This window comes from Lepisma saccharinum, unplaced genomic scaffold (genome assembly GCF_977018435.1).
Source record: "Lepisma saccharinum unplaced genomic scaffold, izLepSacc3.1 HAP1_SCAFFOLD_686, whole genome shotgun sequence".
Lineage (NCBI taxonomy): Eukaryota > Metazoa > Arthropoda > Insecta > Zygentoma > Lepismatidae > Lepisma > Lepisma saccharinum.
The window spans coordinates 31,892-58,183 of NW_028143357.1; the positions used below are offsets into that span (position 1 = coordinate 31,892).

Here is a 26,292-nt window from a genome sequence, read left to right on the forward strand (position 1 = left end):
CTAATATCGATTTACCTGTTGAAGAATCTGTTGGAATTTTAAATTTGTTTCCTGCCAAATATATATGAAAATGTTTTATACCTTCCACTACTGCCAAACTTTCCTTGTCAGCTTGAGAGTAACTTTTTGGACTATCTGTTAAAGTAGCTGAAAAACATGCAATAGGTTTCAGCACTCCTTCTATTTCATGTGTCAACTGACAACCTATCCCATATCCACTTGCATCCGTGACTAAAACTAATGGCAATCGAGTGTCAAACGATACTAAAACAGGTGCAGAAACTAATAGCTGCTTAACTAGCTGAAACTCCCTCTCACATTCTTCATTCCAAAACCATTGTACACTCTTCTTTTGCAATAAATAAAGATTAGGTATCCTAGAACTCAAATTAGGCAAAAATCGTGCATGATACGCCACTAAACCCATGAGTGTCGCCAATTCCTTTTTATTCTCAGGCACCTTACATTTTAACACTGCCTGAACATGTTCATTTGTAGGTAAAATTCCATGTTCCGTGAATTTCCTTCCTAGAAAATTTACTTCATGAACAAAAAATTCAGACTTCTGCAAATTTACTTTTACATTGTACTGCATCAATCTTTCCAAAACTAATACAGTTAGTTTGTAACAGTCATACAATGTATCTGCTCCTAAAAGAATGTCATCAATAAATGATACCACTCCATCAATACCACCAAGTATTGTGTCCATGGCTCTTTGAAATACTTGAGAACTTATTTTAGTTCCAAACGGTAAACGTTTATGTACATACAAATGACCTTCATTTACAATGGTAAGAACACGTTGAGACTTTTCTTCGACTAATAATTGATGAAAAGCTGAACGTAGATCAATCTTCGTATACCACTTACGTGAACCTAACTTATGATAAAGTTCGTCAAAAGTTGGAAGTGGATATTGTAAAGTATCTACATTTGGATTTACAGTTTTGCTATAGTCAGCACATACACGAATACTTCCATCTGCTTTTCGCACAGGAACTACAGGACTACTCCAATCAGAACTTTCTATTTCTTCTAAGATTCCTTGCTGGCACAAATCTTTTATTGCCTTGCCTACTTCATCACGCATAAAGTAAGGTAGATTGTAACCTTTCCTTTTCACAGGTACAAACCCAGGCTTCAATGGAATTCTAACATTAATATTTCTTATGGGTTCTGAAATGTCATTATTGAACAAAATTTTAAATTTTACTAAAATATCAGATTTCAACTTCGCTGATTCCCCATTCGATGTGTCTGTGTACAAGCTCCTTGTAATACTATTCCAAAATATTTTATCCATTTGCCCTTGTACAGTATCAATTACCAAACTTCTTCTCCAATCGCCAAAGAGAATACGCAATCCTGCTCGACCAAGTATAGGTTTTAAATCATTTAAATCTCCTACTATAAACGGCATTTCATAACTCAGTGAGTTATACTTTATAGGTAAGGAAATTTGACCCTCAAACTTCAACTTTTCTCCTGTGATAGTACCATAGCTATTTTTGAGTGGATTCAATCGTAAAACGTCGCTGCTTTTCCATACACTACTCTTAGGTAGAATATTAGCATAACTTCCTGTATCCACTATGAATTTAACTGGTTCATTGCAGATATATAGCTGAACATGTAAGGGTTGAATCTCATTGCATAATAACTCCTCAACATGCTTGCTACTTTCCTCACTTTTATGCTGTACAGTATTTATTACATTTATACTGAATATATTGTTCTGGCTTCCACTGTAGTCAAAATTATTACGTCGGGTTTTGTTTATCGCATCTTCCTCCTCAGAGGGTGTAGAAGAAGATCTTACATTTGATGTAGTCTTATTTAAATATTGCACAGCTCTTGAGGTGTAGTTAGGTTGTTTTTGATGCATCAAATCTGCCTTCTTCCCAGATGATCTTTTATCTACATCCTTTATTTCATTCTTGTATCTACAAAAATTAGAAAAATTATTTATCTTGCCACAAAATCTGCAAGATTTCCCCATAGCTGGACAACCTTCAGCTCCACGTTTTGTTTTCGAACCACATCTATAGCAAATCCAGTTAAAATTCCTTGGACTATCCTGTTGCAATTGTCCTTTACAACATTTCTTTAACTCTAATTTGCTCTTGTACATACTTCTTGATGTGTATGTGTTAACTTTGTGGATGTCTGAGTCTTGCTGAATATGGCTACCAAATCTGTCTAGTACTTCATGATTCCTAATGTAGTCACAAACATCTTTGTACGTCTTTGGAGTCTCCATAATTAACTTCCTTTTTTATGTACCTTCCTCAAGTCCAAAAATTGTTTGTTGCTTTAATTCATTATCAAAATCTTCTGGCTTGAACCCACATGTTAATGACAACTTTTTAATTCGTGATATATAGTCATCCATTGATTCACCATGCTCTTTTTTAGCATTTTTAAATTTATATATCTCAAGCAACTTGTTTGTTTTAGGTTCATAAATATCAACGAGTTCTGTCAGCAAAACTTCGACAGGAAAACTACTAGGATCATTTGGAGCTAATTTAATATACAATGCCTCATAAGCATTATTTCCAATCACTGATAACAATAAATGAACCTTTTTATCTTCTTTAACTTCTTGTGCCTTTAAAAATGAATCAAATCTTCGCACATAAGCTTTAATATTACTTCCTACCTCATAGGACTCAAAGAATGGCAACGTATTCATTTTTCAAACTTCTTACAGTAGATTTGAATCTTCTATTCAACTACAATAATCTTGTTAATTGTTCAACTCACAAATGTATCCAATCCATCGTCGCCACTTATCGTGTATTATATTTTAAAGAACTTATTTAATGAAACACTTGGGTTCGAACATCTTTATATTAACTCCATATCACATGTATATAAAAAAAATCAATAACAAGTAACTATAACAACAAAATATATATCATTTGAAATTTATGGCTGTTTCAGCCCATGGCTTCAACTAAACTTCCACTAATATATAACACGGAAGAAGCTTGTTGGTGAAGAGAAGGGATAATCTTTTCCCGTAAAATTTTGGTGATCACACATTTGTGAGACAAGAACTGAGTGTTGTTTCCAGACCGGTAACGGGTGAGGAACGTCTTCAAGATTTGGAGAATGAAGATGCGTAAGTGATATGTTGAAAATATCGTGCCAAAATAGTCCGCAGAGGGACAACGGCATGGCGTCTTTTCCCGGCTACAGAAGGTAAGCTGTTGTTTTCCAAACTTTTAGCATGAGCTCATGTCGACGCAAATTAGGTAGATCTACCAAAAATTAACAGTGTACAATCATGCATGCATTCGTGTGAGGCGTGTGTCGCAAGATAAATTACACAAAAATCGTGTGCAACGTCATGATGTACATCAACTGACAGGCGACGTTTTCATTATTTGGTTCGAGCATTCTTTGATAAAGAAACAAGAATCTTGTATTTTTCTATGAATAATAGTTGAACTGTGTACAGTGTGTTTGTAACTCATTGAAAGTGCATTAAATACCATAATTGGTAAAGGAATTATGGTAATTTAAATTTTATTCAGAGTGACCTATGGGGGGGGGGGCTTCCTCCAAAACAAGGGGAAAATACTGGTTGGAGTTCTCAGTTCTCCTGGAGCGTCATACGAAAATTACTGATACTCAGATGGGGTTTCTGACGTCATATTTTATTTGGGGTAGTTGATCTCCCGGCAAATTTCCTCCCACCTGCGCTTTCAGGCGCTGCGAGAGTGACCTGTGGGGGGCTTCCTCCAAAGTAAGGGAAAATACCGGTTGGAGTTCACAGTTCTCCTGGAGCGTCATAATAAGATTATGAGACTCAGGGTGGAGCGTTTGATGCTGGGGTAAGATTAAAACAAATAAGTTTAAATAAAAAGTCAAATAAATTAAAAAAAAGTCAAAATAAATAAGTTGGAATTAAGTTCCTTTTGTTGTTTGTTTAAACTTGTCTTATTAAGATAGTTTGGAAGGGGTAATTCAAATTAGTAAAGATTAAGTATAGGAAACGAATATGGGAACAGAACAGGAACCTGTGACTCTGGACACCTTGCTTTCTTTTATTAAAGAAAGTAGTCAGGCATCCAGAGAAAACACAGAGCTAATGAAATCTGAGTTGTTATCTCATACCAGTGAATTGGTTGGTAAGCTTCAAATGGATCTATCTCTAACCAATAAATCCATGTTGGAGTTAAAGCAAGACACTATGAAGACAAGTGAAGGTCTTCAAGAGCTTGCATTGTCAGTATCTCAGTACAGGATTGAATGCATGAGTAGAGCCGAGAGATTAGAAAAGAAGCATGAAGGGTTGGCTAAAAGACTAGACTCGGAAGTACAGGGTGTGCAGCAGACAATACGACAGTTAAAATTGGATAATGAAAATAGTTTTAAATTGTTGGAAGAACAGGCTGTGGAGAAAGTGATGGATAGAGTAGTAGTAAGGAAGACTCCGTCGGTTCGGATTGTTGAAGGAAAGAAGGTAGTAAAGGCTGTCAGTGATAGTGACTTAACCGTAGTCAAGAAGAAAGTTTTTTCATCGGTTCAGGGGACTCAGAGAGGTTCGTTGTACCGGGTTGAGGATAGTGCTGCAGGGATGAATAGTTTACCGGCTGATGTTATGTTAACATTAAGATCGATGGAAAGTTCTTTGGCAAGGTTCAATGGGGTCTTGGATAGGTGGAAGTCTAGGGGCTCTGATCAGGATCTCGTAAAGCCAAATGCTGATGGGATCGAAGTAAGGCGGGTTGGTTGTCATTACTCGGAGTCGGGGGCGTTAAGGAAGCATGGTGTAGACAAAGCCACTTCTACTGAAGAATCAGATGGAGATTCTGCACTTAGATGTTCAAAATTCAACCACTTCAGGTCCACTCAGCCTGAAAATGTAGATTCCTTAAGTGAGGCGGATAGGTCGGGTGATTGCTATCTGACGTCAAAGAAGAAGAGTTACATTAAGACCAGGCATGGGAAGGCAAAAATGAAAGGGTTGCAAGGATTAGTAGAACCTCAGACAAAGGTAATAAAGGATAATCCGGTACGCTCTAACACTAACGATAATAATAGAAACACTCAAGCGAAAGTCTTTAGTATAAAACCTCAGGACTTAATGAAATTTCCAAAATTCAGTGGGTTAATAACTACAGTAACTCCATCCGAATTCCTGGAGAAGGTTGAGGAGCTGCTAGAGCTTTATGGGGTAGAGGAAGGGCAATACATAAAGTATGTCCCAAAATTGTTAACAGAAAGCGCCAAGCTTTGGTTTGCGGAACGGAAGGATCGCGTTACAACATATGATCTTTTCAAGAAAGAATTCATAAACTACTATGAGAGTTCTATGTGGAAAAGTTCATGTTTGGCTAAAATTCTGAATGCGCCATATATCAAGACCTCGGAGGAGAGTGTCTTACAGTTTTTCTCAAAAAACTTTAAACTCCTGCGTACGATCCAACCTAAAGCCGAAGAGTCGCAGATTATTGCGCAAATGGGCATTCTTCTACCTTATAAACTAAAAGAGCACTTTGTAATGCAGGACATATCGTCGTTCTCGGAGGCAATTCATGTTATTGAAAACTTTGCGTCGCTAAAGGATGTATCAGTAAAAAGGGATTGGCCTTCTTCTCCTAAGGTAAAGGGTCAAAGGGGCGGAGTAAATATGGTGGCGTTAGGGTCACCTAGCTCTGAAGAAAAGAACCTGGGGGAAAACCAATTGCCAAGTAGTCCTCCTTCAAATGGGGAAAGGCTGTGGTATAGAAGTCCAAAGTCCAAATCACGCCATTTAAACAAGGTGTCTACATCAAATGACAAGTCGTTGGGAAACGAGTTACCCCTCACGTTGTAGGAGGTGATGTGAGGTCGGTAAATATAGATCCTCCCAAAAGCACAAGTGCTTCGGTGTCTACTAGTACAGGTTCAGATGCATTATCTAAATCTTACTCGTTGTCACCATTGTTGGAAAATAAACAACTGGTAGGGGACAGCATGTTGCTAAGGTCAGCTCAAAATCATACAGGTTGTAGAATTGAATGTGATCAGAGGGGCAACCGCGGCGTAGGATTGACGATCAGTGGTCAAACTGCTGAACAGTTAAACGAAAGACTTCGGTCTTGTCAAAAGCTGTCTGACTCGGTAGTTATATTAATTGGGACAAATGATATTCTCAAGTTTAGGTCTGAAGAAGCTATTAAGCAAAGTTTATTGCAGACGTTGGATCTTTTGTCTAAAAGGACAAAGGAAATACATTGGCTAACGATACCTCCACTGGCACGGATTATGCGCGACAAAGGTACCAGTGTGTGGAGAAAGTGGCAAAGCATCAATGAGCTTATTATGTCGTTCCATAATGGAAAAAATGTTAGAGTAGTTGACATTGTGCCTTTGTTCTTCACAGAGCAAAATGAAATTCGGGGTGATTTGTATGAAGAATATTTAGGGAATCCCTCGCGAGGCAAGATCGATAAAATTCACTGGAACAGAGCAGGAATGGCCCGGGTGGTGGACCATCTTCGAAGTAGAGGTGTATTTAACGTTTTGGGCCGTACTAACTTCAAACAAGCGTCTCAACTCGTGGTTGAAGCTGAGATCCATGCGATCGAAGAATTTCCAGTAAATAGGAAGGAAACGTCGAGGTCGGAAAACCGACAAAGGACCCTTACCAACGGGCAGGGGGTGAGGGCAAATTAAAGTCATCTGCCATATTATTTGTAAATATAGAGGAGGGTATTGATGAGTTTGATCTGGAGGAGTCAATAAATTCTATAACGCCAATTAATACTAGTAATCAAAGATGCGGATCTGCAATGATCAATGTTTCTATTATGGGCGAACCGTTCGTAGCCCTCTGTGATAGTGGTGCGGAACTGAGCCTCCTGGCTTACGACACCTGGAAATTGATATCATCGTCGGTCTCGCGGCCTAGGTTGGAGTCGGCGTCAAGTATTAAGTTAATTGATTATTCGGGCACGAAGTCTAAATCGGTAGAGGGTATGAATGTCAATTTAGGGAGGTATGAATTTTATGTGCAATTTGTGGTTGTCAAAAAACTAAATGTACCCATCATATTAGGATTAGATGTTATATACGGTATACATGGGGAATTGAACTTCGATGTTGAGGCTTTGTTTTACCAAGCTCCAAATGGTAGGACACTTTTGAACTTCACTCCACTTGCTGACATAATGTCCAATGAGCAAGATTTGTCAGTTGCCAACATGTCCTTCGTTGCTGAAACTTCGGACCTTGAGCGATCAAACTTTGAAAATAAAATAAACGCCTCTTTAGATGAAGGTAGAAAATTAGATTCGCGTTTGATCGATGTACTCTATGACTTCCAGCTGATGTTTACTGATAAACCGGGTTTATGTACCGAATACGTGCATCGGATGGAAGTAGACACAGACGAACCAATCGTGGCACGAAATTATCCTATCCCATATGCCTATAGGGATAAGGTAAAGCAACAACTGAATGTAATGTTGGCTTGGGGGGTAATTGAACTTTCTGTCTCAGAACATCGTTCGCCTCTGCTAGTTGTGCCAAAATCCAACGGGGATATTCGTCTATGTGTCGATCTGAAGAAAATAAATTCCCACGTGAAACCGATGCAACTTGCTCCCATGAGAATTAATGACTTGTTGACGTCGTTCATTGGCTGCAAGTACTTCACCTCACTTGACTTGGGAAATGCGTATTGGCAAGTTCCTCTTCATGAAAGTAGTCGTAAGTATACGGCCTTTGCCTTTGAAGTAATTTTGTACCAATTTAAGAGAGTAGTTTTTGGATCAGTGAATGGCACGGCCATATTTGTTGATGTCATGAATCGGGTCCTTGGATCATTTATGGATTTTGTAGTAGTGTACGTCGATGACATTATTATCCGATCAAAAGACTTCGAATCGCACATGAAGCATGTAGGTTTGGTACTGGAAAGGTTGCAGCGGGCAGGATTTACCTTGAAATTAGGGAAATGCAAGTTTTCCGTACAGGAATTTAAATTTCTGGGACACATAGTCACTACTTGTGGCTTTAAAAAAGATCCTATGTACGTGGAAAGTATAGTCCAGCTACGCAAACCTGAAAACTTGAAACAGCTTCAGCGATTGTTGGGATGTTTTAATTGGTTATCTAAGTATATACCCAATTATGCACTTGTGGCTCACCCTTTATACGAGTTGTTGAAACAAAAGACCAAGTGGCATTGGACCATGGAAGCGGATAAAGCGCTCAAGATATTAAAGGCTTTGGTCGTCCAAGAGGTCACTCTGAGCTACCCCAACTTTGAAAGAACATTTTACATTCAAACAGACGCCTCCCTGATTGGGGTAGGTGGTTACTGTTATCAGCTTATTGACGGTAACGTCAAACCCTTAGGTTTTGTCAGCCGACTGTTGAAGTCCTATGAGAAATCGTACACTTCCACCGAAATAGAAGTATTAGCTATTTTGTACACGATTGATAAATTTTCCTCCTTCCTAAAAGGCAGACAGTTTGTTGTAGTTTCCGACCATAAATCCCTCACTTGGTTAGAATCAGCACATTCTTGGAATGCCAGGCTGACGAGGTGGTTTATCCAAATTCAACAGTATTCTTTCGTTGTTCAATATTGTAAAGGCGTAGACAATATTTTGGCAGACACTCTTAGTAGGAGCTCTCCTGACATTTCTGATTCACAATTTATGATAAATGTATCCGTTGGTGCACAAACAGATGAGGAAGTGTTCACGAAAGAAGAGTTGATAAGTTTACAGAGTCAAGATGATAAGTTATCCGAGATTATTGACAACCTGATGGGAACAGGACAGAAAGTCCAACCTCGTTCGAGATCATGGAGTCAAATGTACTGTATGAGGAATGATGTTCTCTATATCATGGACTTTCATGATAACTCGCGTTTGAGGATTTGACAACTGACAGGCGACGTTTTCATTATCTGGTTCGAGCATTCTTTGATAAAGAAACAAGAATCTTGTATTTTTCTATGAATAATAGTTGAACTGTGTACAGTGTGTTTGTAACTCATTGAAAGTGCATTAAATACCATAATTGGTAAAGGAATTATGGTAATTTAAATTTTATTCAGAGTGACCTGTGGGGGGGGCTCCCTCCAAAACAAGGGGAAAATACTGGTTGGAGTTCTCAGTTCTCCTGGAGCGTCATACGAAAATTACTGATACTCAGATGGGGTTTCTGACGTCATATTTTATTTGGGGTAGTTGATCTCCCGGCAAATTTCCTCCCACCTGCGCTTTCAGGCGCTGCGAGAGTGACCTGTGGGGGGGCTTCCTCCAAAGTAAGGGAAAATACCGGTTGGAGTTCACAGTTCTCCTGGAGCGTCATATCGTTCTCAATTTATTTTCGAACTGCAAAAATATTAAGCCGTTCTCGGTTTCGCCACGAGATTGAAGTTAATGTCTCGTTCTCGGTTTCTTCTCGAATTGGAAAAGTTTGGCTTGTCCTTGGCTTCATAAGCACTTCTGCTTGTTTGTTGATATATCTCATCAATTCACTGTTTGTACTCATCATCGTGATTAACCTAGAGAGTCTGAAAAGCAACGTAGCATTTTTATAAACTACAAAATTATTCTAGATTGTCTTTATTGTTATAAGCTTACCCAACTAAATATTAGAGGGAAGAGAAAAAAATATCAAGGGTGAGTTTCCGTTTATTTAAGTTAAGCATAATGTAGTGTAAAGTATGTGCAAGTGGAGGAATATCATAAAGAGAACTACGTCTAGAGAAAAGTCGTACCCTACCCGTTCGATTAAGAAATATTGACCCTGGCAGACCTTGTCAGCTCCTGCTCAGAAATGTGTTGTGTAAGCCTTTCACAGGAAATGGTAAGAACACTGGCCTTTGGCAAGAGGTGACGAGAGGCCAAGCGAGGGTTTAAATAGGTGCGCATGAGAGCGACACGAGGTCTTTTAATCTGGAATCATCGGAGAAGCAGGAGCTACTGGTTTTATTTCTAAACCGAACAGGGTAAGCTAGTCTACACCCATTCTGCCATTCGCATTGCTCACTTCAGTCTAAACCGAATCATGAGTCTATTTTAATGATAAGTTAGATATTCGTACCTGCCCGTTCAGGGCTGTCTCTACCATCAACAAGAATTAATCGGGAGGGGCAAGTTACATCCCTATTTAAGATCCCCGCGTTCATGTTGGAACGCTACGTGGTGGATTGATGCGGTCCTTTTCATTTTCTTTTGGAAATGAAAAGCGTCATGCCTTGTTTTCTTAAACAGGCATGAAAATTGAAAGGATAGGCATCGCTACGTGGTGAGATGCTTGGGCTTTTTCATCCATTTTACGGAAACGTGATGAAAATTAGCACTTCGTGTTGAAGTTGCGGAATTTTTCATTTATATCTTCGAAATAAATGAAAATTGAAATTTGTTAAATAGTGACATGTCAGAATTGTTTCTCCGCGAATCTTTATTTTTGGGGCAAGCTGCGTAGCACGCAGTTTTAATGTTAATGATGGTTAATGTCGATACTCAGCTTTAATTCAGTCCTTACCCACCACACCCACCCAATAGGCTAATCACCCGCTGCATTAAAGCACATTACAATGCGGAGGAAACGAAAATAGAATGTTTCCTTAGGTAGCCACGGACAATGAGGCAACAGCTCTGTGCCCTTGCTTCGTCGCGGTTTTCCGCGTCGATGCGATGTGGCATAAGGTACGTCCGTCATTCCGCGCGCCGGAAGGTTCGATGTCGGACATTCGAGTGTCATATTCCGCCCAGAATTTGGCCAGCCCGGGCACGTCTACCGACGAGCCCTTGTAATTTCGCTCCTAGTAACGCCGTGGTTCGCTTGAACCCGGTACCTTTGGTCAGGCCTTGATGGCCATGACAGAACTACCACCTGGGAAATTTTCATCAATTCCCAGGATTTTATCTAAATTTTGAAAGTGGCATTTGATTTTGATGACCCTTGTCCTTGCAGTAGTCTCTTGAAATACAATTTGGTATCTTTTTTTACATGCATTTGGTGCGTGACTTATAAGAGTTCGGCTATAAACGATACGACTCAATCACACCATGGTGTGTGTACTTAGTGGGTCACAGCAGAGAGTATTGCTGAAGTCAATTGTGCTTTTAATTAATTAAAGTTCTTTAAAGTTTCAATTTTATTTTTATTCATAAACAGACCGTACCTTGTTAATGATCCGAAAAGTAACGCCGTTTGTGTTTATGTGTTTTAAGTTTAAACTGTTAAAGATTATCGCAAGGAGGATATTTAATTTTATCACGTATAGTTTTGAAATGCTAGTGTTGTCTATAAGAATGAATAGAACATAGATTCTTGTGTAGTTAATTACTCATGTAATAATTTTAAATGAAGGAGAGGAATTGCTAGCTGTTTAGGAGTATACAAAGGCAACTTGAAAATGCCGGTTCAAACAAAACATGCATCTTACTACTTGAAATTACCTTGGAAGCTTTTGTTGGTGAAAAATATTTCCTGTAGATAGCTCTAATCCATTTTTCTCGGTTTTCTGGATGGTTTGGAAACGTAAACATTGTCACTGTTGACTCATTGTCGTAATTGCCTGTACACTATGGCACACAACTACGAAATGGCATGATGCCATCAAAAGTTTACTTCTTGTACAAAAAACAAGAAAAGAACCCCACTAAAACACTAAATGTAAGGCGAAAGCACATCCACCTGTAAAAGCACACAGTACACATCTAGAAGCTCAACTAAGTAGCATTTTTGCAGGGTGTGGAGAATTTCCACCCTCCTTTCGTCGACCCCCAAGGGTCTGTCTGTCATTATGTCACGAGGGGGAAGGTTGTTGACCGAAATGGCCTTGAGTTTCAGGGGGTGATGGCACTACCCATTATAGTTGCCGCCGGCCACCAGTGCATTGCACTACAACACCGGGGGGTCTTGGGTTCGAATCTTGGCCTGGGCATGGATGTTTGTATGGGTGTATTCATCAATTTCATCACTCATCCCCATTTTTGCAATTAGCCAAATTTCGCATTATAATCTTACCTATAACTTCATTTGTAAATTTTTAAATAGGAAAAAAATTAAAGTGGTTCATTATTCCTTTCACTTACAGTTAATACAGACATATCAACCATTATTGATAGGAGAGAGAATGATTTTACAGAAAATGTGAGGAAGAAGAGAAAACGTTCAGAAAATCGATGCGTGGAAGGTGAGTAATGTTTACCTGTTATCTTCACAAGGGTCATTTTCACATAAGTAAGTGGTGAATAGCTGGAGAACAATAAAGCTCCTCACAAAATGACGGCATACAGCTTACACACGCACAAAGATTCCTAGGAGACTTTATCATCAATTAATCTTGTGTAGTTATACAACCTGCACAGGACACATGTTGTAGGAAGAAAAACAGAACATGAAAATATTTTCATCAAAAAGTATTTTAAGAAATGATAGCTTTGCGAGATTCAAAACAATGACACTTTTTCCTTCATGCTGGATGAGTCATTGCTGTTATCCTCAAGCGACATCTTTGCAGAGACACTGGTGCCAGCTGCAGCTTAAAAACAGAGACCTGCGGGAAGTTAGAGCAACAGGTGGCAGAAGAGAAAATCCTCATGCAATTGTCAAAGATAGAACTTTTATCAACAGTGTGAAGAAGGAAGAAATGATCCTTGGTTTACATTCTACCATACAACAGACAAGAGAATGGGCAATATTTCCTATGCAGACAGTTGCGTTAAAAACATGAATTCTGCAATTATCACCTTGCCATGCACAACAGTGGAAGATAATGACCCTTTGTAGGGGAAGGAGTGTATTTTTCTTTCGTTCATTTTAAAGAACATATGCAGAAGTGGCTGCTTCATTTTAGATGTCAATGACCGAAACAATCTGCATCCTCCGCCTACGTTTGCTGACCAGAAATTAGGGAGAATCACTCGGCCAACAGAAAAGTTTTTTGGCAAATTTTATGACATCTGCATAGTTTGGAAAATGTACCGGGTTTTCATAAATGATTGTCGGGGTTTCCTCATTGTTGTAATCAATCTGGGTGAATGATAACTGTGAATACAAATTCACGATATTGTTGAGAAACTCAACAAGTTTTGTTCCTTATTTGTTTCATAGACCGCTGTTTCCTGATTATGCCTCTAGGCAGCAGTTTTCCAAAATGTCTGATATCACTAGTGCGAATGTGTTCTGTGTCCTTGAATATCACGCAACGAGGTCCGTTACAGTTGTGCAACGACATTTTTGTGCACGATATCAGAAAGATGCACCGTCAGACAATTCGATTAGAAGGTGGTATGCACAGTTCAAAGAAAAAGGTTGCATTTGCAAAGGCAAAAGCAGTGGTCGACCATCAGTGTTGGAACATGATGTGGAGCGAGTTCGTGAAACCTATCTACGGAGCCTGAAGAAATCGATTCGTGCTGGATCCAAGGAACTTAACATTCTGAAGACAACATTATCGAGTGTTCTACGAAAACAGCTAAACATGAAACCATACTGCCTAAGTCTGCATCAAAAGCTAACATGTAACGACAGTCGTGTACGGGAAACGTTCGCCAGCGATATGCAAAATCTCATGGCTGACGATGACAATTTCATCGAGAATTTAGTTTCCACTGACGAGGCGACATTCCACTTAAGTGGAAAAGTAAACACACACAACGTGCACATATGGGGAACAGAAAATCCTCATCAGTTTGTTGAGTTGGTTCAGAACTTGCCTAAAGTGAATGCTTTTTGTGCTGTGTCACGAGAAAAGGTGTACGGTCCATTCTTCTTCATGGAGAAAATGATTATGGGATTGACATTCCTGGATATGTTGAATGAGTGGCTATTTCCTCAAGTGGAAGAAGATTCTAACACCTTCATCATGCAATTGGATGGAGCCCCATCTCACTCAACAGAAAATTACCACAACGTTGAATTGGGTAAGGGAGTGATGAGGATGAAAACCTTTTATCATGGCCGCCTCGTTCCCCTGACCTTTCTCCTTGCAATTTTTTTCTTTGGGGATACGCAAAAGATACTGTTTACTATCCTCCATTACCCACTACCATTGGGAAACTGAAAACATGCATAACCAATTCCATCAACAGTGTTACACGTGATATGTTATCCCGAGTTTGGCAGGAAATGGACTATCGGTTAGATATATGCAGGATATTGCAAGGGGAGCACATGGAACATTTGTGACTTTGTCATAAAAACTTGGTGAGTTTTCTAACATTTTGCAAAAAATTGCATGTATCTATCTTTATTACGTAAATTACAGTGCTTGTTTGTAACCCTGACAATCATTTACGAAAACCCTGTATAAAGCATGGAACTGGAATTACGACTCTTAAGATGAAGCTCATTTTTTGCAGTGACCTCAAAAAGTAAATTATATTAGCAAAGAAGCAGTGGTTGAAGAGTAAATAAGCCCATTTATACAGTACTGTGCAAAGTAATTGGGACAAGCATGAAAAACAACCTCATTTTAAGAAATTGAATGTAGGAACTCGATTGACAATATATCTGTTATCTTTAGCATGAGATATGACCACCTGTGCCCTACAGGATTTGTTGAACTCATTTGGGCGTGGATAAAATTAGTGGGGAATTTCCCGGCCAAGTTAGTACACGTGGTTCATTATCCCTCATGAATTTTTTGACCAATTTCGATGTATGCCACAGAGCGAGATCCTGTTGGAAGATCCCTTCCCCATCTGCAAAGGTCAGAAGAACTGATACTACATTTCTTGACAGTATTTCAGTGTACTTTTGTGATTTCATCATTCCCTGAATACGTACAAGACTTCCTTTCGGGGGTATTTTACACACCGTTGAATATATTGAACCCTGAGTGGCTCATGATTGCTTCGTCCCACTGCAACACTTTTGATATTTTTCAATACAAAATGAGCTTAATCGGAAAACATAAATCTTTTTCCAATCATTACTACTCCTATATTAGTATTATTTTGCCCATTACACACTTTTTTCTTCATTGCATGGGTTAACAATGGACGTTTTATGGATTTCCATGCCATGTGCCTAGCTTCCAGTAACGTTCTATGCACATATGATGGACTCCAGAAGCTATCAACTCTCTCTCTGTAGATTCTGGCTTTTCTTTTGGTGATTGAGTTTACTGATTCTCTGCAGCCATCTTCTGTTCTGGGTGACCTTTTCAGTTTTCTACCACATTTTCCTTTTTGTTTAACAATAAACGACCCAAATTGTTTGTAGTCATTGACAATTTGACTCACGCTGGATTTTCCAACACCAACTTTTGCAACAATATCTCTAACCGTCATAGAAGTGTTCTCTCTTAGTGCAACATATGTTGCCCTCTTCCTTGGAGTGATATCCATCACTTAACACAAAGCAGAAAAGAGCAACATGCTCCAGTGCTTCAGAACACGTCATATGGTTGAGAGCTCTAGTTCACAAGTGAGGCTTATATTTATTACCACCAGGTTATCATTGGTCTCTCGCCTGTTACAGCAAGTGAACATGTCGAAGAACAACCACCATATATGCCAACTGATGAGAAAGTGTTCTTAGCTTCGCTCTCTCTTACCAAATCCATAAAAGTTTCATAAAATATACAGCTTGTCCCTATTAATTTGCACAGTACTGTATCTATCCCATAATACCCAGAGAGACACTTGGCATTTCAAGCTCCAATGTTTTGATATACTAAGGAATACTACATTTTCTGAACAATTTTAAACAATTTGATACTCAGTGAAACTGATACCTGAACAAAAAATGTTCAGAATTGTTCAGAAAAATTGGTATTCCATTAGTACACAAAACCAGTTGACGAGATTTATTCATAGTTTCTCATCCTATAAATAATAATTTTATGTTATATTGTTAGAATGTGTTATGTACAGGCTTCACTAGTTTCATATTTTGACTTCAGTGCATCTTACTTGTTAGCTATCCTTTTTCTCTGTTGATACCCTCATAGAAAATTGATTTCTATGTTCAATACTTTTCAAAAAAATAAATGCTTTGGAAATATAATGTAACTTTTTTCTAAATTAAAGGTGACAAGAGGACTTATAGACTACCCCAGGATGAAATTAATCAGCTGAACGAAAAAGTGCAGCAAGATAAACAAATGTGTGACAAGAGTGTTTTGAATGCAGAACATGTTCTTTCGTTAAGCAAAAGAATGGACAATGTTGAAGTGTTAATTGCAAATGTTGAACCTGTCAAACTGAACGAAAAAGTACAGCAAGTTAAACAAATGTGTGACAAGAGTGTTTTGAATGTAGAACATGTTCTTTCGTTAAGCAAAAGAATGGACAATGTTGAAGTGTTAATTGCAAATGTTGAACCTGTCAAACTGAACGAAAAAGTACAGCAAGTTAAACAAATGTGTGACAAGAGTGTTTTGAATGCAGAACATGTTCTTTCGTTAAGCAAAAGAATGGACAATGTTGAAGTGTTAATTGCAAATGTTGAACCTGTCAAACTGAACGAAAAAGTACAGCAAGTTAAACAAATGTGTGACAAGAGTGTTTTGAATGCAGAACATGTTCTTTCGTTAAGCAAAAGAATGGACAATGTTGAAGTGTTAATTGCAAATGTTGAACCTGTCAAACTGAACGAAAAAGTACAGCAAGTTAAACAAATGTGTGACAAGAGTGTTTTGAATGCAGAACATGTTCTTTCGTTAAGCAAAAGAATGGACAATGTTGAAGTGTTAATTGCAAATGTTGAACCTGTCAAACTGAACGAAAAAGTACAGCAAGTTAAACAAATGTGTGACAAGAGTGTTTTGAATGCAGAACATGTTCTTTCGTTAAGCAAAAGAATGGACAATGTTGAAGTGTTAATTGCAAATGTTGAACCTGTCAAACTGAACGAAAAAGTACAGCAAGTTAAACAAATGTGTGACAAGAGTGTTTTGAATGCAGAACATGTTCTTTCGTTAAGCAAAAGAATGGACAATGTTGAAGTGTTAATTGCAAATGTTGAACCTGTCAAACTGAACGAAAAAGTACAGCAAGTTAAACAAATGTGTGACAAGAGTGTTTTGAATGCAGAACATGTTCTTTCGTTAAGCAAAAGAATGGACAATGTTGAAGTGTTAATTGCAAATGTTGAACCTGTCAAACTGAACGAAAAAGTACAGCAAGTTAAACAAATGTGTGACAAGAGTGTTTTGAATGCAGAACATGTTCTTTCGTTAAGCAAAAGAATGGACAATGTTGAAGTGTTAATTGCAAATGTTGAACCTGTCAAACTGAACGAAAAAGTACAGCAAGTTAAACAAATGTGTGACAAGAGTGTTTTGAATGCAGAACATGTTCTTTCGTTAAGCAAAAGAATGGACAATGTTGAAGTGTTAATTGCAAATGTTGAACCTGTCAAACTGAACGAAAAAGTACAGCAAGTTAAACAAATGTGTGACAAGAGTGTTTTGAATGCAGAACATGTTCTTTCGTTAAGCAAAAGAATGGACAATGTTGAAGTGTTAATTGCAAATGTTGAACCTGTCAAACTGAACGAAAAAGTACAGCAAGTTAAACAAATGTGTGACAAGAGTGTTTTGAATGCAGAACATGTTCTTTCGTTAAGCAAAAGAATGGACAATGTTGAAGTGTTAATTGCAAATGTTGAACCTGTCAAACTGAACGAAAAAGTACAGCAAGTTAAACAAATGTGTGACAAGAGTGTTTTGAATGCAGAACATGTTCTTTCGTTAAGCAAAAGAATGGACAATGTTGAAGTGTTAATTGCAAATGTTGAACCTGTCAAACTGAACGAAAAAGTACAGCAAGTTAAACAAATGTGTGACAAGAGTGTTTTGAATGCAGAACATGTTCTTTCGTTAAGCAAAAGAATGGACAATGTTGAAGTGTTAATTGCAAATGTTGAACCTGTCAAACTGAACGAAAAAGTACAGCACGTTAAACAAATGTGTGACAAGAGTGTTTTGAATGCAGAACATGTTCTTTCGTTAAGCAAAAGAATGGACAATGTTGAAGTGTTAATTGCAAATGTTGATCCTGTCAAACTGAACGAAAAAGTACAGCAAGTTAAACAAATGTGTGACAAGAGTGTTTTGAATGTAGAACATGTTCTTTCGTTAAGCAAAAGAATGGACAATTTTGAAGTGTTAATTGCAAATGTTGAACCTGTCAAACTGAACGAAAAAGTACAGCAAGTTAAACAAATGTGTGACAAGAGTGTTTTGAATGCAGAACATGTTCTTTCGTTAAGCAAAAGAATGGACAATGTTGAAGTGTTAATTGCAAATGTTGAACCTGTCAAACTGAACAAAAAAGTACAGCAAGTTAAACAAATGTGTGACAAGAGTGTTTTGAATGCAGAACATGTTCTTTCGTTAAGCAAAAGAATGGACAATGTTGAAGTGTTAATTGCAAATGTTGAACCTGTCAAACTGAACGAAAAAGTACAGCAAGTTAAACAAATGTGTGACAAGAGTGTTTTGAATGCAGAACATGTTCTTTCGTTAAGCAAAAGAATGGACAATGTTGAAGTGTTAATTGCAAATGTTGAACCTGTCAAACTGAACGAAAAAGTACAGCAAGTTAAACAAATGTGTGACAAGAGTGTTTTGAATGCAGAACATGTTCTTTCGTTAAGCAAAAGAATGGACAATGTTGAAGTGTTAATTGCAAATGTTGAACCTGTCAAACTGAACGAAAAAGTACAGCAAGTTAAACAAATGTGTGACAAGAGTGTTTTGAATGCAGAACATGTTCTTTCGTTAAGCAAAAGAATGGACAATGTTGAAGTGTTAATTGCAAATGTTGAACCTGTCAAACTGAACGAAAAAGTACAGCAAGTTAAACAAATGTGTGACAAGAGTGTTTTGAATGCAGAACATGTTCTTTCGTTAAGCAAAAGAATGGACAATGTTGAAGTGTTAATTGCAAATTATGAACCTGTCAAACTGAACGAAAAAGTGGAGGAAGTTAAGTTCACTAATGAAGACACCAAGAAAGGGAAGGAGGACAAGGTGGCCAAGATAATAGGTGGGTCAGATAATTTAGTATTTTTCTATGATGTATATCTTCTCAAATTTTAGTAATTATGAACTTGTTTGGATGGAATCCCAACAGGTAGAATAACATTTTCACCTTTGGAACATCCAGTTTTCACAAGTAAACTAACTCATTAAGTAATAATCTTCAATTGAGCAAAACGGTAACTAAATAACAACATTTATTATAACTTCATGTTATAAAAACTACATGATAGACATTCAACGAAGACAGAACACAATCTCTCTCCAACTAGCATTGTTCACAGTATATCTTTTTAAATTCTTCATCTTTTTCTCAACTTCTATCAATTCTCCCCCTCTAACAAAAAAAATCATTCATAGGTCTTATTGCCAAAGGTGAGTTGTAGTCTATCCGGTTCTTTCTTGGATCTAGAAGATCTTCGAAATTCTCTGTTCTCTATGTTCCTCGTTCGTGCAGTTACTGCTGCTTCTGGTTCCCTAGGTCCTATTGTTGTTGTCTCTGTATAATCTGGAAACTTCCAAAAATGATCCAACTCCTCTCCGTTCTTCTCAACCTCGAATCTCTGACCTTTACAGTTGTTGTTTAGCCTTCCCACTTGATGCCTGTGCACTCTTTGTGTCAATCCATTTTTGAGCTTTTATATAATTAGGCACTAAGGATGGAAATTTTTTTATCCAAACTATTTCCCCTAATCTATGCATCCAAGTTTCTGCCTCATATTTATTATTGTCTTTCTTTTCATCTATTTGGCAATTTGGTAAGTTGAATATACTTCTCAGCTGATAACTGAAAACTCTTTCTGCTGGATACATTCCTAATTGTTGCCACTTTGAAAATCTTAGATAGTATAAGATACTATCTACCATTTTTTTCTTATTAAGCCTTTAACAGTCTGCACCCACCTCTCCGCTAAACCGTTACTTTCCGGACCATCAATCTTATCCCATGATTTTCACAAAATTTCTCAAATTGATTACTCCTGAAAGGCAGTTCATTATCTGACACAATAACAGAAGGGTACCCAAAGATCTGAAAATTTCTGTTTAAACATTCTATAGTTTCTTCATGAGTTGTCGATTGCACCTGCTACATTTCTGTCCATCTGGAGCAACTATCAATGAGTAGTTAAAATTTCCTGTCTTCGAGTACTAGTTGAAGATATGCTGTAGTCAGGTCCAACATTACATACGTGTCTGCATTCACTAAAGAATTAAGTAAATCATGTACTCTTGGCAAAGGATAAGTTACTTTTTCTTCCACTTAATTGACGGTTACCTTAAAATCAGAACACAGCCGTAGATCACCATTATTTTTCTTTACTACCACTAAAGGTGTACCCCAATCAGAATACTGAATAGGTGACAAAACTCCCAATTTGAACTAACGTTGTAAACTGTACGGAACATCGTATGCCTTTTTGAATATTGGAACTGCTCCATCCTTGATTGGTATTGTAGCGTTAAAGTGCTTAATAGGCTCACAAATATTACCAAAAAAACCTCCTTTGTACCTATTTATTAATTATTCAACTTTCTGATTATCAAAAGTTAGCTACTTAGATACTGCTAACAAACAACTGTTCCTAGAAATCCTTAACTGAAACCAAGATTTCCAATCTGGCCATAATTCATCCCACCAGGTCCTTTCTAAAATAGGCGTTGCTGTGTACTGTAGTCATAGTTTTGTGATAAGTTTTATTTTTGTGATTGAAGTATAATGCCCCGCGCTTTTATATTATTTTGTATTGCTCAGAGGTAGAAAATATGATCATGATAATAATAATGGTTACAGAAAAAAGGGTTTGCTATCCTAAATATTCCAAGTTTTCCAAGGATATTATTCTTGTTTATTTGTAATACAAGATGGTAATTTTTCATAAACTTATATATACTTGTGTTTATTTTTTCTTCCTTTGTATTTTTTTCTGTATTATTGTAAAAATTAAATAACCTTCATTATACAGGGTGGCTCAATAAGTCACTTAGTGTGGATAATATTATTACAATTGATGTGATTATTATAATTAATAATGAAGTACTTATGATTAAACACCCCCAGTACAAGGCCACTGCAGCGCGCAACATGGAAATGGTGATGACCAATCGTTATCAGGCCAAGGGGGAACCACATTGACGCCACCCACACGGTCGGCGGCCATCTTGAGTTCAACTTCAGAATTTTAAATGGGAAGGGGGTCGTGCGACATATCAAAATGGGCTAGAATTTCACGAGAAATGCAATGGTGAAGGTTTTTTCGACGTATCTTTAACCAGTAAAAAGTTATGACTGAATTCTTGTACCAAATTGCTCCTTTTCGAGGTGTTAGAAAAATGCCTTGAAATTTGTTTAGCGCATTGGTAAATGCATCGAGATCAAAGTGACGTCTAGGGAGAGAAGTTCGCATGCCATTGCACACGATTTTAATCGGATACATCCATGAAGAGCTGCGCATTATAAATGATTGTCGCGAACAATTTACAGTGTGACGCTTCCATTGAATTAAAAGTCCTTCACAGTGACAAGGCTAATGTTTATGTTCAGAAGGAAGTTCATAAACAGAATATGTGACCCTTGTCATCTGATAACTAACTTTTGACAAAAACTGGTTCATAACGTTCCCATAAGTGTTCTGGTGTTCTTCCCTATTGAAAAAACTCTGTAAAAAGTACCTTCTTCCATAAGCAAGGATGAAAAAAACCTGTTTATTTAACAAATCCAAGTAGCCCTAAGCATTTAAGGTTCCGTTGATGGAACATTGACTAACCAATCGTGTTCCACACAGCACGCCACATCATTAACTTACCCACACTAACCATTCAGCTTTGATCTGTCGAAAATGGATTATCAGATAAAAAGCACCGAATATTCTGTTTATGAACTTCACACTGTAAATTGTTCGCGACAACCTTTCATAATGCGCAGCTGTTCGTGGATGTATCCGATTAAAATCGTGTGCAATGGCATGTGAACTTCTCTCCCTAGACATCACTTTGATCTCGATGCATTAGCGATGCGCTAAACAAATTCTAAGGCATTTTTATAACACCTCGAAAAGGAGCAAATTGGTACAAGAATTCAGTCATAACTTTTTACTGGTTAAAGATACGTCGAAAAAACCTTCCCCATTGCATTTCTCGTGAAATGCTAGCCCATTTTGATATGTCGCACGACCCCCTTCCCATTTAAAATTGTGAAGTTGAATTCAAGATGGCGGACATCAAGATGGCCGCCGACCGTGTGGGTGGCATCAATGTGGTTCTCCCTTGGCCAGGCAATGATTGGTCATCGCCATTTTGACATTCCATGCCGCAGTGGCCTTGTACTGAGGGTGTTAAGTGACTTATTGAGCCACCCTGTACTAAGAAATGAAAGGTGTGGAAGGGAGCAGGTGTAGGGGAGTTGGGAGCCTGCATTAAAAAATTTAGAACTATTTTTTTTTAATAAAAGAAAATAAATATGTAATAATGTGTATTTTGCCATGCTAACTTTCTACACGGGGTGTAAGTGCACCCAATAGTCAACCTCACTTCCACGTAGTACACCCTGGACTGCAGACTAACAAGGCTCTGGCGACTGGCCCATGGTCAGTATAATTTTGTTTGTGTTGTCCTGTGTTTTGTCCTTATTTGTGCTGAGTGCTCCTTTACAGCCTCAGCTTTTAATGAAAGTCAGAAGATTTTAATATTTTATGATTTTAGTTCTGCAACATTAGAGTTGTTACGTGTAACAATAAGGGGCTGGACCCCGTATCATGTGACGGGTGCAAAATAGCCTTAGTGGTGACGCACCCAAAATTTTAAATTCAAATTCAATTACTTTCTACACTTGTCCTGGAGCAATTGTAGAAAATCCTTGATAAGTCCTGGAAAAAATTGCATGATTTTGTGTAGGAACCCTGTTCTATGTTTTCCTCAATGCATACATTAATTGCTGTATGCTTACCCATAATTTGACTCGTATCACTCAAACTCATTTCAGACATTGTACAATAAGTTAGGTCCTCATGCTTTGGGGAGTAGATTTTAAAGACACTTCTTTTCCTGTCTCTGCATCCAATACAAAATTTAATTTCTCTGTGTATCTCGCTTCATGTTTCTTCCATCAGCTATTGGCTGTTACACACTGATGCCTTGAGAGAGAGAGAGAGAGAGAGAGAGAGAGAGAGAGAGAGAGAGAGAGAGAGAGAGAGAGGTAATTTACTCTAATAAACTTGGTTCGTATCAATTTTGACACCTGTCTGGTGGCTTCATTCGCGATCGATTACACCACCTGTCTGATAGAGTACATGTGTAACAAAGCCACAAGACAGATGACAAAATCAATCTCGAACAAAAACTGCACGGAAAAATGAACCATAAGTTTATTACAGTGAAATACTGGTACCTCTTCACTTTGTTTTCCATTGTGGGACTAGATTCTATTTTAGTTCTCAACACACACACTTAAATCATTAGTGAAAACTTTGCAAGTGAAACTGAATGTTTGTACTTCTTTAATTCATATTGAATTATACATTATTAGGTGTCTACAGACTGGGAATTGTTAGTATTCATACATGGACTGCAGAGTGAGCAATTGTATTGGAGCATTGTAAGAGAGGCGGTGGAGAAGGGAAGGATTGGGGCAAGGGAATTCATCAGTTGCATTCATGCAGCGGGAAACCTTTCATGCCATATTAAGAGAGTACTGATGTGTACAGAAATAACAGAATTTATTCGCCGCGTACTTACGGGGCTGGTGTCATCAGCTGTTTCTTGTTGCTTCTGTCTATCAGATAATTCTTCTTGCACGTGTTCAGTTAAGGTTCCTAAGTTTGTCCGAACATGGATTCGTATCTGTGAAAAAACATTTTCCTGGCTATATGACAGATCAAGCTCTCAAATTTTATAGAAACTCTTTGAACACTTATCTTGTGTAAAATTAAAATTTAAACGTGATTTTTCGCCTTCGGAACTCAGGTTAAATATGCCGAGGAGATTGACCGGCATACCGCTTTTGGACGTGGGTGATAATGTGACCTGGGATGGCAAATTGGTTATGTCAAACTTAACAAGTTTCGGCAAAAGACAGGAAAGGTTGTGAAAACTTAATGCCAAAAGGGCAGCTAATCCTAACGTTGAGGAGGGGAGTTTGATCTTCGTAAAAAATCAAAATCCTGGTGGCATGAAAGATAGGGTAATCAAGAAATATTGTGAACTTTTTGTTGGGCCCTACATTTGTGTTAAAAATAACGGTAATTCAACACTTTCGTTGATTGATTGTGTCACTGGGGAAAGAGTAAACAATCAATCTATTGAACACTGTAAATTATGGAAGTGTTCAATGGATAAAATGAGGTATTGGGTGATGAAGGTTCAGGACTTGAATCTGGTTGGAGAAGAGGAATTGCTTCAGAAAATAATGGATTCCTGTGAGTCAGGAAAATTCTATGGTCAGAGTTCAGAACGTCAATGAGGAAAATGAACATAGGCAGTTTAATTTCCTTTGTGAGTCAAGTGAGTAGTGTCTGCGGCGGGCAGATTTCTCAAGTTGGTACTATTTCGCGGAACCAGAACAAAAGAATACTTTCTATTGTCTCTATTTCAATTGGCGATTCTTAAATGCAGAATACTCATGTTGGTTGTTTGCTTTAGCAATCATTGGGTTAGTCGATGGTGGGACTAGTATTTTAGGAGATTTGTAGCAAGTTTGAGACAAGTTACGCTCCAACGCATATAAGGTAGTATGCTGGAAGTACTTTTAGGTAGAGTCAGGCTGGAACATTGATTTTATTTTGTGCCCAGATGACGGCAACAGAATTTGTGTCGAGTCTAATCTTTAGTCTCGTACAAAGTAATTGATCAATTCTGTTTGATGCCAGGTGTCGATATATATATATATTAAAAAAAATGGCAAGGTGGCTTCTGCGGTTGTGTGGTCTAAGTGGGCTAGTGTCAGCGGCGGACTGAATGGTCAAGTGGACATAACCTTGCGGCGAGACGGCACGCAACTGTGGAGTTCAATCTTAAGTCAATACCAGTTGAAGGGCACGTGTACGGGGTGACCAGTGCGAATTTGACTTCTATCCTTCTGTAAGAACTTTGTAATCACCAGGCTTTAAAGATAGGGTAAATGTAAATAATATATACGAACGAACATTATAGATATAAGGTGATTTGTGCAAATGTAAATGTTCTGTGTTTTATACTTATATGTAATAGTGTGAGTTGTTGTGTGTGTAGGTTGTACAAGTAGTTGTATACTGATTGGGTTCAGCCTCTAGTTGGGCGCCAAATATGACGTATGTCGTCATAATGATCTAATTTGAGTGATTACATTTTTCTTATTTCTTTGATTTATGTATGTTAAAGACAATTCCGTCAAAACTGTTGCAACGCGCTTGTCTTTCATCGTGTTGGACTGACAAGTGTAAATTCCATACACCTTTTGATTTGATTTTTGATTTGATTTAGTTTATTTTAATTCGCGTTTTGTGCCTCTTGACTAATTTGCGAAGATGGGGATGAGTGATGAAATGATGAAACTGATGAATGGACATTCACAAACAACCAAGCCCGACCGGGATTCGAACCCGGGACCCTTGGCGTCACAGCGCGATGTGCTAACCACTCGGCCACAGGGTCGGGCAATTCCATACACCTGATGGTAGTTGTATGAAGGACGGCAAGTGAATCAGTTCGTCTGAACCGTTCGCTTCCATAAGCCGATCTCGGTTTTCAAGCCGAATCCAAACAGTAAATTGAATTATTCTTTTAATTTATGTGTCATAACTGGTGTAACGAACCTGAGAGTTTAAGATTTTATATTTGTAAGAAGTTAAGATTTTTAAAATGTTTGTTACTTCAAATAATGTGCAAGTTGTCACAGACAATTATAGTTAGACTGATACAGTTGTAGTTGGAACTTTTATATATGTTTATAAATACGTCAAAATCTGTTCACGTAGACGTCACTTTCTCATCTCAGCCGAGGAAGTGAACCCACCTGAATGTTCCTCACCTGACGACAGACTGAGTTTGAAAAACAGGTGAAGGTGAAGAATAATAAGAACTTGGAAACGGAGAGAATTGAAGTATAGATTTTGGGTTTTCGAGTTTCCTTCTTGCCGATAAGTTGAAAGTAAACAATGAATTATGTAATTTGACTTCCGTTATATGTGAGTGAATTGCCCAACGTTAGTTTTGAATGTTCTAGTGTTTTATTGGTAAGTGATTAGGAAATATAAGCGATTATAAAACTGGTTTTAACTTTGAAAACAGTGTTGTGTTTCTTTTCTACCCAGCAAGCCCTGATGATTTGCAATATATAGTGTTCTCATGTT

General features: G+C 37.9%; 1 protein-coding gene across 1 annotated transcript; it reads left to right on the top strand.

Moving 5' to 3' along the window:
• Positions 1–13,132: 13,132 nt before the first annotated feature.
• LOC145983132 (uncharacterized) lies at positions 13,133–19,838 on the top strand. The gene is made up of 3 exons (XM_083116411.1): positions 13,133–13,901; positions 16,014–17,855; positions 18,114–19,838. Exons 1-3 carry the CDS (start codon positions 13,133–13,135, stop codon positions 19,028–19,030), a joined length of 3,528 nt encoding a protein of 1,175 aa, XP_082972537.1. The 3' UTR covers positions 19,031–19,838.
• Positions 19,839–26,292: the final 6,454 nt, after the last annotated feature.